Here is an 18773-nt window from a genome sequence, read left to right as displayed (position 1 = left end):
TGCAGTCAAATGAGTAAGAAAAGAGTGAAGCCATTCTACTCCACCTCGCCTGGTTGAAACACAATCTCCACATAACACCATCTCAACACAATTATTGAGGATGAAAAACAGCCTTCACTGCTTGGCAGAACAACCCAAGATAATATGTCGAGGCAGTAGCATTTCAACAGCTCAAAGCTGACATCCAAAGTCAAATCTTAAAGACAAGTTAAATATAGTGGGAAGAGAAAGCCAGAGAGAGCAAGACAGTGAAAGCGAGAGCGAAAGAGAGCGAAAGAGAGCGAGAGAGCGAAAGAGAGCGAGAGAGCGAGAGAGAGAGCGAGAGAGAGAGCGAGAGAGAGCGAGAGAGAGCGAGAGCGAGAGCGCTGGAGAACGCGAGAGAGAGCTGGAGAACGCGAGAGAGAGCTGGAGAACGGGAGAGAGTGAGAGTACGCGACAGTGAGACAGAGAGACAGCGTGCAAGAGCGAGAGCAAGATCGAACAATATGCTGACCATCAGGACATGCAAAAATATTTTCAATCCACCAGGACCATGTAGAGACCAAGTTCAAATGGACAACCCTGTCCTCAACTTCAGAAACATGACAACTTTGTTCATTAGAAAGGGAGATAAATCTTGCTGTGGTAACTCAGGCACTCCACCTTATCCACTGCACAGGAAATCCTGCCATGCATTCCCTGAATTGCCCCCCTGGAATCCTGGAGGTCTTATCTTTAGACTTCCAAAAGGAAATGTATTCATTGTTGCCAGGCAAGAAAAATACTTGAGGATAACACAATACTTTTCATTGCATTTAGTCAACTTGATCAAAGCATGTGGCTTAATACATCACAAAGCTTTGGGTATTGTGCTACAAAGATTAAGATGTTCAAGAAACTTCATCTCAATCTAATGACTTCAATGATATAACAGCAACAGTATTCATGTGAAAGATCTGATACAAATGCCTTCTGGACATAATATAGCACAGTAATTTATTGCCACTTATATTTATGAAAATACCGTGAAAAGTGTGTAGGTCGCCATTTTAAATACAGAATTTATAAACATAAATAATTGAGACAAAGTTAAGACAAAGCTCATTTTTTGTTCCCTCCCTAGGCCCTGGGTTTCTGAAGTGGCTACGAAATGATGCCACCAAAGATACAAGAAGGGAGGATCAGATCTACAATGCCTCCACTGCTGACAGAGCCCCCCACAACCACAAAGACCTCAGACAGCACCCACCACACCATCACTGACAAAGCCAAAGCAGCACTGCCAGGAGAATGGAAAGGATCCACCAACCTGCTGATTCTGAAGCCATGTATCAAGCACTTCCACAGCCAGGAGATTGTCCCAACCCCTGAGTACTGGGTCCCTTCTAACCCCTGAGGACCACGGGACCATCCAAATTCCTGAGGAAGTGGAATCACCATGCCACCTTGTGGCCATGACTTGAGCAACAGCCATGGCCATGAGGAAACAGACCAGTGCCACTGCCGCAGCAGCTCTCTGCAACCTCCCTCTTTCATCATAATCGGAAAAAAGAAGAAATAATGACTTTGATACGAAAGGAAGTAAAGAAATAAATAAAAAGGAGGCAGTCGGCCAGGCATGCAGGAGCAGACAGGCCCAGGAGCCGAAACACTTCCTACCCTGCTGCCGCTTTCTTGACATAGATTAAGGCTGCAAGATAGCCTTCTTTACAATTTACAGTTTTTTTGACATTGATTGGAGTTTAGCATCTTGGGCATAATTTAAACTGACTGACTGACCGAATACAAATTTGTTTTTGTATCCTGGCAACCCAGCTAATTCGACCAAATGTTACATTGTTACCATGTTCAGAACACTTGATGCTGTATCAGGTAGTTCAGTACCCCTTACACCTTCAGAATACTGTACATATCCATAAATTGCAAATTTCACATTTGATAAGGACTGCAGTGTCCCTGCCCTGTCCACAACATATTTGCAAGTCAACATCTCTCTCCTCAACTCGGCACAAAAGAAACAATGTGTGCATTCGAAATTTAGCATAACAAAATTAATTACAACTCATATTTGGTCATCCATATATTCCACTTGCCATATAAGCTAAGAGACTCGAATAAACATTTAGCACTTCCCATGCCTTGGCAGCCTCTCAAAAGGCCACCATTATCAATTAGAACTAAAACTGGCAACATCTCCACCTTCTATAAACAGTGGCAGTAAGTGTTTGACAAAGACTCAACACTCTCTGGAAAGCAAATAGCATCTCTCCTACCAGTTCTTGTTTTCTCAACTTTCAAATTGTCAATGGTCCAAGGAGGACAAAGGCAAAAAAGACTTGAGGGAGACTGAAGCTCTTAAAAAGCAGTGGCATTCACAGTGAAGGGGAGACGGGGCTAACAATTGTTTAAACTGGCAATCCTGCCTTATAGGATATCCTAGCCAATGTGCCCATAGATCTGTATTCAAAGATCAGAAGAATCCTGTGATACTGATTAAACATCATCCACATATAAAAGCACAGCCAATGTTGACGACTTCCAAAATCAAAACTTTGAAGAATTCACCATGTTCAGACAAGTACATACAAGCCAAGCCTTCGTTCTAGCAATTATGGCACAGTATGTTACAGCACCAAGAACTGAAGTTATGGAGTCATAGCGTCATGCAGCATATAAACAGTCCCTTTGGCCCAACCAATCCACAGTGACCATGTTTCCAAACTAAACCAGTCCCACCTGCTCTCTCCAAACCTTTCCTTTTCATGCACCTTTCCAAATGGGTTTTAAATAGGATAACTATATCTGCACCCATCACTAGTATAATCAAAGGTGAGTAGCCAGCTAGCTATGTAGCTATCCTTCGTTTAGAGTTTTTGATTCAATTCAGCAGCAGTGTGTGTGAAGAAAGGCTGCTGGCAAGTCCAGCCGGGCTCTCTCTCTCTCTCTCTCTCTCTCTCTGACTTAAAACCTGTAAGCTCTGGTTTGTTTCATTTTTACACTTTGTGCTCAGGGATGTGTTTATTGGGACTGTTGCAAGTATTTTCAGAACACCATCATTAAGTCAAGATAGTCTGTCCTGTTTTGGATAGGATAAGTTATCAGGTATTCTATTTTCTGTTCTTTGTCTTTCATTTCATAATTTTGTAAATAAACTTTTTGTTTGAAACTTGGCAGTCGGATCAGCTAATTCACTCCGGGAATAACCACTATACACTTACCTAAAACTAACAGCAAAATTGCAGTCTGGGCTGCCTGTTTAAAAATGTTTTGAAGGGTCGGGTCTGTGTTAAAAAAAAAATTGTCCCTCAAGTCTTTTTTAAACCTTTCTCTTCTTACCTTAAAAAATGCCCCCGAGTTTTGAATTCACCCACCCTAGGGAAAATACCTTTGCTATTCACCTTATCAATGCCCCTCATAATTTTATAAACTTCTATAAGATTAGCCCTCAACCTTTACAGTCTACTTTTATATCTCAAACCCTCCATTCCCAGCAATGTTCAGTAAATCTTTTCTGAATCCTCATCTTACTATAAACACAGCAACCAGAACTACACATAGTATTCCAGAAGAGGCCTCACCAAAGTCCTATATAACCTCAACATGCTGTCCCAACTCCTATACTCAAAGGTCTGAGCACTGAAGGCGAGTGTGCTAAACACCTTCTTAACCACCCTGTACCCATGACACAAATTTCAAAAAACTATATACCTCAGGCCTCTCTATTCTACAATATACCAAGGGCCCTACCATTATTGTATAAGTCCTGTCCTTGTTTGTATTGCCAAAATGCAACACCTCACCTTTAGCCAAATTCAACTCCATCTGCCACTCCTCAGCCCATTGACCCAATTGATCAAGATCTCTTTGTAATTTTAAATAATCCTCTTCACTGTCCACTATACCACCAAGTTTGGTATCATCTGCAAACTTATTAACCGCGCCTCCTATATTCTCAGCCAAATCATTTATATAAATGACAAACAAAAGAGGACTAGTACTAATCCCTGTAGAACACTGCTGGTCACAGGCGTCCAGTCTGAAAAACAACTCTCCACCACCACCCTCTGTTTCCTACCATAAAACCAATTTTATATGCAATTGGTAAGCTCACTCTGAATCCCATGTCATCCGACTTTACTAGATAGTCTACCATACAGAACCCTGTCCAGGGCAAAGTAATCAACGTCTACCACTCTGCCCTCAATCTTTTTAGTTATTTCATTTAAAAAAAAACTCAAATCAAGTTTGTGAGACATAATTTTCCTTGCATAAAACCTGCTGACTATCCCTAATCAATCCTTGATTCTTGAAATGTATGTCTGTGACCTGAAAATGCCTCCCTTCAAATCATGGTTATCTTCAAAACCAAATCATTAGAAACAGAATTTTGAACTAGCTGTCATTTCAAAACAAGTAGTGCTGGATGGCAATTTCCATTATTACTTGCATTTAGAAAAATGTGTTCACAACTTGAGCAAATACTATATCACAGGAAAAAAAAATCAATATCATTTCACTGCACCAATAGTTGCTTAAACCACCATTTTAAAACAGACAATTTGTTTCTGTTGCATACAGTGGAGCTGATATTTTCATTTTGAACCTTGACACAGAAACATTGCTTGGGCTAAAATAGTTGTATTCGTAGCCTCTCCACAGTTACATCCTGTGCCTAAATATAAATCTACAATGCAAATTGTTTTGACTTCATGTTTTTAAAAACTCAAATATGAATAGTTAATGCTTGGCAAATAACTATTATATCTATTATTAAATCAAACAATGCCAATAAAAGAGAAATTGAAATTTGATATCTTTTCCACAAAGGACATATTCAAAACTGGCCATCTGAAACAGACTTTATCAAAATTGGAACTGGAAGAACAATTATTTCAGTGAACAGATATGCTCAGTAAGATACAATTGACAATGTCAACCACTCACCATGCTCTTCCGATCCACTTGGTTGACATTCTGGAAACTGACTTTCAGAAGGAACACTAACTGTTCGAACTAGTAGCCTTGCCCTACATGATTCTGCTCGCCGTTCTTGCAGCAGCAATGGATGAATCTGGAAAGAAAAATACAGTCTGATTCTTCAAGCCCACAAGAGAACAACATCTTGACTGGAATATCTTCTTCATCAGTCAACTGTGTCAATAAATTTTTTACAACAACTGGGGGATTCATTGGGTCTTTATCTGCCTTCATGCAGTTTAGGCTATCAAAAGCATCTAATGCATTTTAATTACAGATAGGTCATTGAATTTGATGCAACAGCTAAAGGGAAACTCAAATCTGAAGTGTCATATGAAAAATGCATATGCAGACAACAGCTGTCTTTAATTGTTCCTTTATCTGTAGGCAAAATATAAAAGTTTAAACTATGAAATAATGAATGCATATCGAGTTGCTGGTTAGGATTTGCCTCCATGTTCAGTTTTATTAATATTTACTTCAGAAATGAGGAGAAACAATGAATTCCCAATTTTTGCTCCAGTTCTTCTTGGTTTTCTGTAAATTCACTCCTGAGACTTTAGTGTCAGTAGCAAGGTGAGCATTTGTTACCCATTCCTAATTGCTAACGAGAAGGTGATGGCAAGCCACGTTCTTAAGCTTCAAGAGTATATGTTGTGGAGGTACAGCCAGAGTGCTGTTTGAAAGGGAGATATGGAAGATTGACCAAATAGATAAGGAATGTCAATAGTGTTCCAAGACAGGATAGTGTGAAGTTTGGATGGGGATTTGTAGTGGTTTTCCTACGCATCTGATTCCCTGGTATGCTAGCCATAAAGCTCACAGATTTGGAATGTGTCATTAAACAAGTCTCGAGAGTTGTTGTAGTCATAGCCAATTGCTCTTGCTATGCCATTTCAGAGGGCAATGAAGAGTCAATCACACTGCTGTAAGTCCAGAGAGTCATATGTATGCTAGACCATGTGAAAATGGCAGATTTTCCAAATATCAATGAAGTTTCATGGTTATCATCGCTGAGACTAGCTTCAGATTTTATGAAATCACCAACTGCTGTCATGGGAGTTGAACACATGTTCCCAGAGCATTAGTCCAAGTTTTTGAATCGCTAATTCAAGGAACATTACTACTACAGCACTGTCTCTCCATAAATGTATATAGTAGTGGGCAGGTTATAAGTAATCAGGAGCTGGCCACAAAATTTGCATTCTCTGTCCAGCTTAATAGCTAGATTTTATATGGCTTGTCCATAAATTAAGCTTCTAGTCAATGGTCAACCCCAGGACCTCAGTGGCGAGAGATTCAACTGTGGTAATGCTGAATGTCAAGGGAAGACAGTTCGATTCTCACTTGTTGGAGATAGTCATTATTTGACATGCGTGTTGCAAATGTTAGCTGTGAATTAAAAGCCCAAGCCAAATGTTATCAAAGTCTTGCAGACCTGCAGACAAAGATGGCTTCCAGCTGAGGATCCCATGCAATCAGCAGCAAACATCCCTAACCAAAACCCACTGTATTGAAGAAATGATCATTGATGAAATGGCTGAGATGATAGGGCTCAGAGCACTATGCTGAGAAACTCCTGCAGTAATATTCTGGGACTGACATATGGGCCTCTATCAACCACCACCTTTATGCCAGATATGACTCCAACCAGTGAAGAGATTTCCCCCCAGATTCCTTTGGATTCCAGCTTTACTGAGCCCCTGGATTCCATACTCAGTTAAATGCTGCCTTCTTAAAGTTGCCATGAAGTTGTAAAACATGGACTATTATTGTTTAATAGCATCAGCTGATTTAATACCTCAGATTTGCATTTCAAAGAAAACAATTCTAAATCAGCCAGTGCGCTGTCTTAAAATGACTGCAGAAGGCAAGTGACCAGCAAGCTGGCCAAGACACAAGCAAATTACAAAATGAGCCTAAACAACATCTCAAAGATAAAGATTCACATTAAGAAAATTAAAATTGAAATCAGATAACTTTCTACAGAAGTAGTCAGGCACAAAAGGAACCACACCAAAACTCAATATGCAAAACAAAGGTAGAAGTAGGACCTCTACTTCAATGGTATCTCGTTAGTTGTCAAAAGCTATGATTATAAACTTGTGGGTGGGTAACAGAAATAGCAACATCAAAACATTCTATTGGATGGAGGAGATAGAAGTTCTCAACAGTGTTTTCAGGCTCAAACCTATCTGTTCAAGTTGGAATACATCAGAGATAGGGAAATTTTAGAAAAAAAATAGGACGTTCAGCTGAGAAACCAGCTATTGCAGAAAAAGGACTGATTGCAGTTTAAGAACTGTCTTCAGAGGATCTCAACTGCAAATATATCGAAACAGGCCCTTTCTCTTTCTAACTCAAAATATCTGGTTTGTTCCTGTATAGTTTTAAACAAGATTTGGAGATGCCGGTATTGGACTGGGGTGAACAAAGTTAAAAATCACAAAACCAGGTTATAGTCCAACAGGTTTAATTGGAAGCACACTAGCTTTCGGAGCAACGCTCCTTCATCAGGTGGTAGTGGAGGGCTCAATCCGAACACAGAATTTATAGCAAAAATTTACAGTGTGATGTTATTGAAATTATACATTGAAAACTTGATTGTCTGTTAAGCCTTTCCGTTGTCATAGCCTTTGTTCAGTTTCCCCATCGGATGCCCGGAGGCATGGTACATTGGGGAAACCGAGCAAAGGCTATGACAACGGATGAATGGGCACCGCACAACAAACAGACAGGAGAGTTCCCTCCCAGTTGGGGAACACTTCAGTGGTCCAGAACATTCAGCCTCGGACCTTTGGGTGACCATCCTCCAAGGTGGACTTCGGGACAGGCAGCAGAGAAAGGTGGCCGAGCAGAGGCTGATAGCTAAGTTCGGTACCCAGAGGGAGGGCCTCAACCAGGACCTTGGGTTCATGTCACATTACAGGTGACCACCATTACACTATACACACACACACACACACACGCACTACAGACACGCACTACAGACACGCACTACAGACACGCACTACAGACACGCACTACAGACACGCACTACAGACACGCACTCCCACAGACCTAAGACACCATACATACATACATTTTCTCACACTCACAACCCCCAACCCAGACAGACACACATACACACAGACAGACAAAGACCCACATGCACACACATATTTTGTGGGGTGAATTTGTACTTGCAGGGTTACATTGTACTTTGCTCAAAAACTGCATGCATTCATGTAGAACTCGGAGCTCAAAAACTGCATGAATTTATGTAAAACTCCATTATCTCACTTTTTGGATTAAAATCAATCTAAACATCATGGCATAGACAGAGAACACAGGGGGCCAACACCTTCAACATATTGTCTAGCTATCACCATTGTTAACAGCTAACCTGAGAATGCAACGTTTTAATTTAAAAAAGGTTTTGTGACTTACACATGAAAGAAGTGAAACTATCACTGTATTCGAATAGATGAAAGGCTTAACAGACAATCAAGTTTTCAATGTATAATTTCAGTTACATCACTGTAAATTTTTGTTATAAATTCTGTGTGTTAGGATTGAGCCCTCCACTACCACCTGATGAAGGAGCATCGCTCTGAAAGCTAGTGTGCTTCCAATTAAACCTGTTGGACTATAACCTGATGTTGTGTGATTTTTAGCTTTAAACAAGTTCAAGTACATGATGAGTTGCATAAAAGCAATTTTTCAAACTGCTACTCCAATTTCAAGGAGTTAAAGGAGGAATTAATTCATTCCTCCAGACTTGGCCAGAACAATGTTGAGGTAGTCACTTACACCTCATTTTTGGAACTTAGTTTTGTTTTTGACCATGTTTGACCATGGTCACAAGTTAAGGAGCCCCAGAGCCCAAACTGAGGACTGGTAACTAGGTTGTTGCCCAATAAATGTGGCTTAATAATGATGTCAATGGTACTATCTACCACTTGGCTAATGATCAAAGGTGGACTGACAGGACAGTAACTGGTTAGATTGGATGCACCCCAAGTTTTGTGGACAGGACAAAACCAGTCAAAATTCCAAATGGGAGATGCAAGTACTTTAAATTTCACAAACAATGCATCAGAATTGCAGATTACTCATATTCTGAGCAGACCATACAGAAGTATGCCACTCAGTCCACCAAGCCTCCTCCACCATTCAATGTGACTATGGCTGATTATCCACCTCAATACTTTTTGTCCACACCTCTTTACATCCTTGACTTACTTCTAAATATCAAGCTCTATTTTAAACATATTCAATAACTGAACTTCCACAGCATTCTTGGGTACAGAATTCCAAGATTCACAAACCTCTGAATAAAAATAATTCATTTCATTCCATTGACTTCCTTTCAACTGTCTAGTCAAAGAGTAATTTATCCCATCACATTGTGAATAATTGTCAAAACTCAGAATTCATAAAAACCTCCTAACTGTTTTAGTCAGTTTCCATAAGTACTTTTTAACATATCTAGATGTTCATTACGTTGCCTATATTATGCAGACTCCCTGAGGAGGCTATGGCACCAATTACATTTGGGCATGGACACAGACAGCATCTTGGTTCTGTGTTGTCACCAAAGTCAGACGAATGCACAACATTAAACATATGCAGATGACACTAAAAAGAGTAGCAGAGCAAAGTGTACAGAAGACTGAAACTTTGCAGAGGAACGTAGATACATTGAGTGAGTGAGCAAAGGTCTGGCAGATGGAATACAATGTAAATACATGTGCAGTCATACATTTTGGTAGGAGTGAACAGTAAAGAGGATTATTACGTGAATGGTAAAAGTTGCAGCATGCTGCTATGCAGAGAGACCTGGGTGTCCTTGTGCATGAATCACAAAAGGGTGGTCTGCAGGTACAAGTAATTAGAAAAACAAATGGAATGTTGAGTTTAAAAGCAGATAGGTTATGTTGCTGACAATGGGTGCAGGAGTAGGCCATCCTGCCCTTCGAGCATGCACCATTCAATACGATCATGGCTGATCATCCTTAATCAGTATCCTGTTCCTGCCTTATCTCCATAACCCTCGATTCCACAATCCTTGAGAGCTCTATCCAACTCTTTCTTAAATGAATGCAGAGACTGGTCCTCCACTGCCCTCTGGGGCAGAGCATTCCACACAGCCACTACTCTCTGGGTGAAGTAGTTTCTCCTCACCTCTGTCCTAAATGGTCTACCCTGTATTTTTAAGCTGTGTCCTCTGGTTCGGCACTCACCCATCAGCGGAAACATGTTTCCTGCCTCCAGAGTATCCAATCCTTTAATAATCTTACATGTCTCAATCAGATCCCCTCTCAGTCTTCTAAACTCAAGGGTGTACAAGCCCAGTCACTCCAGTCTTTCAGTGTAAGGTAGTCCTGCCATTCCAGGAATTGACCTCGGGAACCTACACTGCACTCCCTCAATAGCCAGAATGTCTTTCCTCAAATTTGGAGACCAGAACTGCACACAGTACTCCAGAAGCAAGAACCTCTTTGCTTCTATACTCAATCCTTTTTGTTATGAAGGCCAGCATGCTATTAGCCTTCTTCACTACCTGCTGTACCTGCATGCTTACCTTCATTGACTGGTGTACAAGAACCCAGATCTCTCTGTACTGCCCCTTTACCTAAATTGATTCCATTTAGGTAGTAATCTGCCTTCCTATTCTTGCCACCAAAGTGGATAACCATACATTTATCCACATTAAACTGCATCTGACCACTCACCTAACTTGTCCAGGTCACCCTGTAATCTCCTAACATCCTCATCACATTTCACCCTGCCACCCACCTTAGTATCATCAGCAAATTTGCGAATGTTATTACTAATACCATCGCTATACAAGCTATACAAGTTGCTGGTGAGGCCATACCTGGAGTACTGTGTGTAGTTTTGGTCTTCTTACTTGAGAAAGGATGTACTGGCACTGGAGGGGATGCAAAGTAGGTTCATTAGGTTGATTCCGGAATTGAGGGGATTGATTTATGAGGACAGCTTGAGTAGATTGGGATTAAATTCACTGGAATTCAGAAGATTGGGGGGGGGGGAAGAGAATCTTGTAAAAACATATAAAATTATGAAGGGAATAGATAAGATAAAAGTAGAGAGGATGTTTCCACTGGCAGGTAAAACTAGGATAAGAGGGCACAGCTTCAAGATTAGAGGGAGCAGATTTAGGAGTGATCTGAGAAGGAACTTCTTCACCCACTGGGTTGTTAATCTATGGAATTCCTTGCTCAGTGAAGTAGTTGACCCTACTTCAGTAAAAGTTTTTAAAACTAATGTACTTTTTTTAAAAAAACATTAAAGGAATTAACAATAAGGTGAGAGTGCAAGTAAGTGGATCTGAGTCCACAAGAAGATCAGCCAAGATCTTACTGATTGACGGAGCAGGTTCTAAGGGCTTACTCCTGCTCCTAGTTCTTATGTTATTTGGACAGAAGTAACAGTTCAGCTTTTACGATTTATGAGGCAGTCAAAGATACTGATGTTTTAGAACTCTCAGGATACACCTAAAGAAAAGAGCGAAAACAAATCTTGATGGAAGCCAAGGAGAACTTCTACAACCAGGTCCAGGTGTCCTGGAAAAACAGAAACCAACTCTAGAAGAGTTGCCAAGCAACCTCCAATTTTTAGCCCCCCCCCCTCCCCATCTCTTCTAAATCAAGTCTGTCTAGCAAATAAAAGAAATAAATCTCATCTTTTATCTCTTCAAAGCTTTGCTTAGCTCTCTTCCACAGGTTATTAGGTTTCTCAGTAACCAGCAATTAAGTTACAGCCCACATTGCTGTTGAACAATTCCAACAAATCAAATGTTCTTTAAAAATGGTTTACCAAGATTTTGAATCCTGAATATCCAAACAGTTCAATATTCCATATCCTTGTAGCCCTTAAACATTATGTATTCCCAACACCTGCTTCAGCCTCGAAAGAAAAAGGAATTATCAAAGTTAATTTCCCTTTCATAAAATAGTGCTGACTGATTAATCATTTTCAAAATAACATTAGCCTCGTTATAAAATCCCTAATATTAGATTATTTGCATCTTTCCTATCACTGATGTCATATGGACCAGTGAACAATCAACACTGACATCATATTAACCAGTAACCTGTTGTTACTCTTACCTGGTCTTGCAGAGGCTGTAGCTCTGTCAATCTACAGAGACAGAATTCTGGAAGGCTGACCCACTATAATTGCAGCCATCTCTTATAAATCCTAGGATAAATCTTAGAAGATTTGTCATCGTTTACCCCTATTAATAATAGTTTTTTTTAAATGCACTGGACAAGTTAACTTTTAATTTCCTCATTCTTTATATTGGTTCCCCACTTTTGCAGGATATTTATTGCATCTTCCACTTTCTGGCACGTTTGAAAAATGTTATAACTCTGCCATTTTCTTATTCTCCTGCCTCTGCCTGTGGTGGACCTACAAGTAAAATCACTTCTCTTCCATTTTACTTGCCTATAAAAGCTTCTACAACCAGTTCTGCTCCTCTTCTTAAAAGAAAGTTTCCTCCTATATTCTACTTTCTCTGTTCATCAATTTCTTGGTTATCATTTACTGATTTCTAAAAATCTCCCTCATGCTCCAAACAAGTGCCTACCCATGAAGTTAGCTAGTGATGCCACCACTTTCAGCAAGTTGCTTATTTCATTTAACACGGAGAGAGAAGGCATTAAGTGTCAAATATTGTCACACAAGGCAGTGACTTATGGGCTATAACATATAATAATTCAAATATATAATTAATAACAAAATAAAGTATAAAAATGGCAATCTCTAGAAATACCACATAGATAAATATACATTCAAGAAATTAGTTATTAACCCTGTTGGCAGGGGATTCAGAGCAGACAGTTTTTGTTTATGAGCTTCAAATTCAGCTTCGTGATCAAATCTTCATTTATCCATAACAGAAAGTTACAGACCTCATAGGTGCTGACAAACTAATCCTATGCTTTCAAAATTCTTTGGTTTTATGTGAATATTTTCAGATCAACTTGGAAAATTTCATTCAATATAACAGCAGCAAGCAAATGGACAATAAATACAATGTAAACTATTTTAAGCATAGACCCTTTGCATATCTATGTAGGTCTTCAACACCAGAAGGAATAATGCTGCTAATGAAATTAAAGACCAAATTGATTTGCTTAAGTAAATAATAGCAGTGTGACTTAATTGAAACCACACAGCTTGAAATCATATCAAACAAACTGTACCAGACCATCAGACATAATGACTCATGTAAGACTGCCACAATATGATGGAAATAATATTTTAGCAGTAGTTCATTTTAAAATCATTTCATAGGTAATTCAATAGATTACTGAACAATGAGAGAATAATGTGCAACATATGCAAATCTCAAACAATTGTGTAGTGGAATTACCATGAATTCCTAACTGCGGCAATGTATTTGAGTTCAGAATATTCTGGTTACAATTTTACTTATATATTGTTAAATAGGATCTGGAATTAGAGTAGAAACATGCAGCTTTTATTGTAGGCTTATCTGATGTGTTTTTCTTCAATACACAGACTTGTCGTAAGATTTAATCCCATAATTCTTCTTTCAACTACAAAGTTGGAAACTGGTACTTGGAAATACTGCAGCCTTCTTCAAAACAGGATATCACTACCTAGATGGAAACCATTACTAGAAGATTAAAGAATCAAGATTGACTCCACTGACAACATATCACTAGACTAAACTTTTTCAAATTCATATGCTAACTGAGTCTCCATTCAAAAAATGAAAAAAAAAATCCATTTGAAGCATTGTTATCTAAAATCACTGGCCATTGTATTGCATTTTAACAGGACTCACACAGTGAAAGATCCATTAAGCACCAGGAAGTTTTATTTTCAGTATAGCAATTCATTGCAGCAATTCTCACACTGTTCAGTGAAACATTTTACCATGGCCTCTACATCTGTATGAATGTCCCTCATTAATAAAAGATGTTGCACAAAACATTCTCTTTGTAATATCATTTTCACATCGCTGTCAGAAGCAAAAGTGGGGCACATGGTGGTCAATAACCTCAAACTTAAAAACTTATGCAGACGACCAATAACTTAGTTATTAGTATTTAGATTTAAAAAGCTGGCATAACATTATTTTTCTGGACGATCTAGGGAAGGACAATCGTTATCTTGTTATTCTAGCTTCAATTTGAGAGCCTCCAGTGTTGATTCCAAATCTCTCTTCTGCACCTAATTAAGTACAGATAGTTCTTCTATAATATGGTGGTTGTGTCCTTGTGCAACCCCGCATTAGTTCAGAACCAGGGGAGTCACAGTTTAAGGATAAGGGGTAAACCTTTCAGGACTGAGATGAGAAATGTCTTAACCCAGAGATTGGGGAGGCTGTGGAATTCACTATCACATAAGGTGACTGAGATCAAAACAATGAAATGTTTTCAAGAAAGTAGAAGAGTTCTTGTGCTGTAGGTTTGTTCACTGAGCTGAAAGGTTCATTTTCAGATGTTTCATCACCACACAAGATAACACCAGCCCTTCACTGGAGGCTCACTGATGATATTATGTCCCACTTTCCACTTATGCATCTTGATTTCTTAAGGTGGGCGATATCATTTCCAATTATTTTTCTCAGAGGATTGTAGATGGGGTCCAAATCAATGTGTTTATTGATGGAGTTCCAGTTAGAACGCCAGGCCTCTCGGTATTCTTGTGCGCATCTCTTAGTTTATCCTTGGATGATGTGTTGTCCCAGGCAAAGTGGTGTCCTTCTTCATCTGTATGTAAGGATACTAGTAATAGTGGGTCATGTCTTTTGGTGGCTAGTTGGTGTTCGAGTATCTGGTGGCTAGTTTTGTGCCCGTTTGTCCAATGTAATGTTTGCTACAGTCCTTGCACAGTATTTTGTAAATGACATTAGTTTTGCTTGTGTTTCTATTGGATCCTTTAGGTTCATTAGACGCTGTTTAAGTGTGTTGGTAGGTTTGTGGGCTACCATGATGCCACGGGATCTGAGTAGTTTGGAAGTCATTTCAGAGTTATCTTTGATGTAAGGTAATGTGGCTAGAGTTTCTGGGCGCGATGTGTCTGTTTGTTTGGGATTGTTGTTTAGGAATCGGCGGACTGTGTTTATTGGGGACCCGTTTTTCTTGAATACGCTATATAGGTATTTTTCTTCTGCTGTTCGTAGTTCCTGGGTGCTGCAGTGTGTTGTGGCTCTTTGATATAGCGTTCTGATGCACCTCTGTTTGTGGGTGTTGGGATGTTGCTTCTTTGGTTAAGTGTTTGGTCTGTGTGTGCCATCAGGATACATGAACACCAACTAGCCACCAAAAGACATGACCCACTATCACTAGCATCTTTATACACAGACAAAGAAAGACACCACTTTGACTGGGACAACACATCCATCCGAGGACAAGTAAACAGAGATATGCACAAGAATTCCTAGAGGCCTGGCATTCTAACTGGAACTCCATCAATAAACACATCGATTTGGACTCTATCTACCATCCTCTGAGAAAAAGAATCAGAAATGATATCGCCCACCTTAAGAAACCAAGACACAAATAGAAAGTGGGACATAACACCAGTGCTTCACTGGAGGCTCACTGTTGATGTTACCTAGTATGGTAACAAAACATCTGAAAAACGAATCTTCCAGCTCAGCAAGCAAACCTACATCCAAAACCTCAAGTTGAGCTAAAAATCTTCTCAAAAATCACTAGTTCTTGTGACTAATGGGATCAAAGGATATGGGGGAAAAGGACAGAATTAGGGTGTTGAGCAGAATTGAAGGGTCAAATAGCTCAATACTGTGAGGGGCATAGAAAAGGTGAATAGCAAAGGTCTTTTCCAAAGGGTGGGGGAATTCAAAACTAGAGGGTATATTTTTAAGATGAGGAGAAAGATTTAAAAGGGACCTGAGGAGCAACCTTTTCATACAGAGGGTGGTTCATATGTGGAATGAACTGCCAGAAGAAGTGGTATATGCAGGGACAGTTACAAAATTTAAAAGATAGTTGGTCAGGTCCGTGAATAGGAAAAGGGTTTTTTTTTGAGGTATGGGCCACATGCAGGCATGTAGGACTAGATTAGTTTGGGCAACTTTGTTGGCATGGATAAGTTGGACCTAAAGGTCTGTTTCTATGCTGTATAACTATTTATTTCAGGCACACCAAAGCCACTTAAAATTATTTTTGAAACACAGTTAAAATGGGGAGTATTTTCTTTCAGTGATGTTAATTGAAGGGTGAACATTAGCAGGATTTTTCCATTCCTGAAAAAGCCAAGCATTCTTACATTCATGAGGAGAAAGTGAGGTCAGCAGATGCATGAGATCAGAGATGAAAATGTGTTGCTGGCAAACAAGCCATCTAAAAATTAGCATCACAAACAATGCAGGAAGTGTATGGAAGTTCTGGAATGGTAATTAAACTCTTGACTATACAACTAAATGAAAGAATCTCAATTTATACATATTTTCCAGCAGAGGGCACGGATGAGTAATGACATACAGAAACTAGCTTCTGTTTCTGTCTCTAGCCTGAAAATGTTTGAACTCCATTGCAAATCAGTTCAGGCGCAAAACATGATCTTCATGCTGAGTATCTCATTTCAGATTAGATGCATCTTCAGTAATTAAGGCATCGGGGATGACCTTGTTTAAACTTGTATTTTAGACAAGTGAAGTAAAAAGGTAGCAATAACTTGTTTCATGGAATTATGATATAGAAATCTGCATTTTCAAGTAAATAATATAACTATTATTTTCTCAAGTGGATACCAGATTCATCATCCATAAACTTTATGTATCGCTGGAATTTGTTTGTAGGGAATGGTCATTCTTTGATGTGATGGTTGATCAAATGAATCTAGAGAAAGTGCGAGTGCACATGCAAGAGAGAGAGCATGCAAAAGAGACTGACAGACAAACGCAAGCTCTGGGAGTTTTTTGCTCCCCCAACATTTGCAGCATTCGAAAACCATGTAGATCAACCAATAGAGAGGGCTACTGGCAGGCAGATCTTCATTAACATAAAAGATTCTCTGTCTTGCTCTGCCTCGAAGTATTCCCCCCTCCCCCACCCCCACCCTGCTTCATACAGCAATATTGCATTGCATTACTTAACAATATACAACAATTGATTTTCAAGATGCAAAACTCCCTTGTACTTCAGTTATAGCATTGCAGCATCCATTTAAGTTAATAATTCCTACAATAAAAATGTGGTCTCTCACATTTCAATCTTTAACTTTTTTTAAAAAGGTTAACCACAGATGTTGGACGCCCTTGAATATTTTCCTGAATCATTGGAATGTGTATATTCTGTATTTTTTGAAATATCCCCTTAAATGTCTTCCATGGCATGACCTACCCCTCAATTTAATTTCCCAGTTGACTTTAGCTCATTCTGTTAACATATCTAATAATCAATGTTTTCTTCAAACTGTGCAGACCTTGTAATACATGCACCTGGAGACAAAAAAAGAGGGAATGTAGCTCAGTTCTGTTCCTAATTAATTTTAAAATACTATTCTTGGACCCATTCTTCTCACCCTCAAACTGCATGCAAAATTCAATCATATTGTGATCACTGCTACTAAGGGGGCCCTTCTCTATGAGGTCATAAAGTAATTCCATTTCATTGTACAATATCAAGATTAGTATACCCTGCTCACTGGTCAGCTCCAGAATGTGCTGTTCAAAGAAATTATCGAGAAAGATTTTGTGAACTCCTCATCTAGACTACCCTTGGTGTCAGAGCAGCTGGGTTTAAACAGCAGCAGCAGTGTATCCTAATAAAAACCTGAGGGACGAGGTCTAGATCAAGCTCAGTCAGAGCAGCAGCAAAAGCAGAGCAGAACAAACAGTCACTGAATCCAGAGGAGGAGTTCCTGAGGTGACATCAGGTTTCAAAAGTGACGCAGGACAACAGGAAGCATCAGATAGGTTTAGTAAGGTTGGTTGAGTATTTATACCAATTTTATCGCTTACAGTTTGAGGTCTTTATTTGGGCTGATAGCTTATAACGGCAATAGCGCAGAGGTCCAGAGAAGAGCCCTAGAGTAATTAATATTATTTGATTTTAAGAGTAATCTAGAGTTTAAGTTAAAGGGATATGACATGGAATGAGAGCTGGTGTACTCCTCCTGCTCTACATGGAAAGTCAGGCACAGTCCTAGTGCATGGGACCGGAACGTGTACAAGAAGCAACTCCAGCTGCAGCTCCTGGAAACCCATATTTCAGAGCTGGAGTAGGAGCTGGAGGATACTGTGGACTACCTGCAAGGTTGAGAGCATCGTAGATAGCATATACAAAGCTATCTACAGATGAAAGTAGATTTGGTTGGGATGTCTGGTCGGCATGGACGAGTGGACCGAAGGGTCTGTTTCCGTGCTGTACATCTCTATGACTCTATGACTATAACTGTGACAATGCTGTGGCTTTAAGAGGTTTTTTTGTCCTGGATTTTGTTTTTTATAAAGAAACATTGAACAAGAGGCACTGAGCAGTCTGTAAGAAAGTAAACAGTTGTGGAGGCCTTAGGTTTTTTTTAAAAAGTTAAAACAATGGAAGCAGCCTGAATGGGCATGATCCAGCTCCTACAGCAGAAGCTGCTGGGATTGTGAAAAGCTGCCACAACTCAACGCTGAAGTTCTCTCTCTCAGAATTGTCTTTTGATGTTCTGTCCTCCTGGATTAGAAAACTGCATGTGAGACAATTTGTTTTCTTAATTTGCCTTTTGCCAAAGGCTTGTTTATGCGATGTTATTGCATTGGAACAGTTAATTAGTAATAGTTACTGTATCTATTATTTTGTTAAACAATCCGA

General features: G+C 39.5%; 1 protein-coding gene across 3 annotated transcripts in view; it reads right to left on the bottom strand.

Moving 5' to 3' along the window:
• Window positions 1-18773, bottom strand: part of LOC122564877 (disabled homolog 2-interacting protein-like) — a 699362-nt gene that overhangs the window by 577172 nt on the left and 103417 nt on the right. For all 3 annotated transcript variants that reach the window (XM_087998388.1, XM_043720268.2, XM_043720270.2), the window contains exon 3: window positions 4924-5050. In XM_087998388.1, the coding sequence (XP_087854514.1) occupies window positions 4924-5050 (127 nt within the window). The remainder of the gene's footprint in view (window positions 1-4923; window positions 5051-18773) is intronic.

The sequence above is a fragment of the Chiloscyllium plagiosum genome, unplaced genomic scaffold (assembly GCF_037043375.1).
Source record: "Chiloscyllium plagiosum isolate Xiang-an unplaced genomic scaffold, Cpla_swu_hap1 HiC_scaffold_21, whole genome shotgun sequence".
Classification (NCBI taxonomy): Eukaryota; Metazoa; Chordata; class Chondrichthyes; order Orectolobiformes; family Hemiscylliidae; genus Chiloscyllium; species Chiloscyllium plagiosum.
The sequence above is the reverse complement of the archived record's forward strand: the minus strand, read 5'-3'. Positions and strand labels throughout refer to the sequence as shown.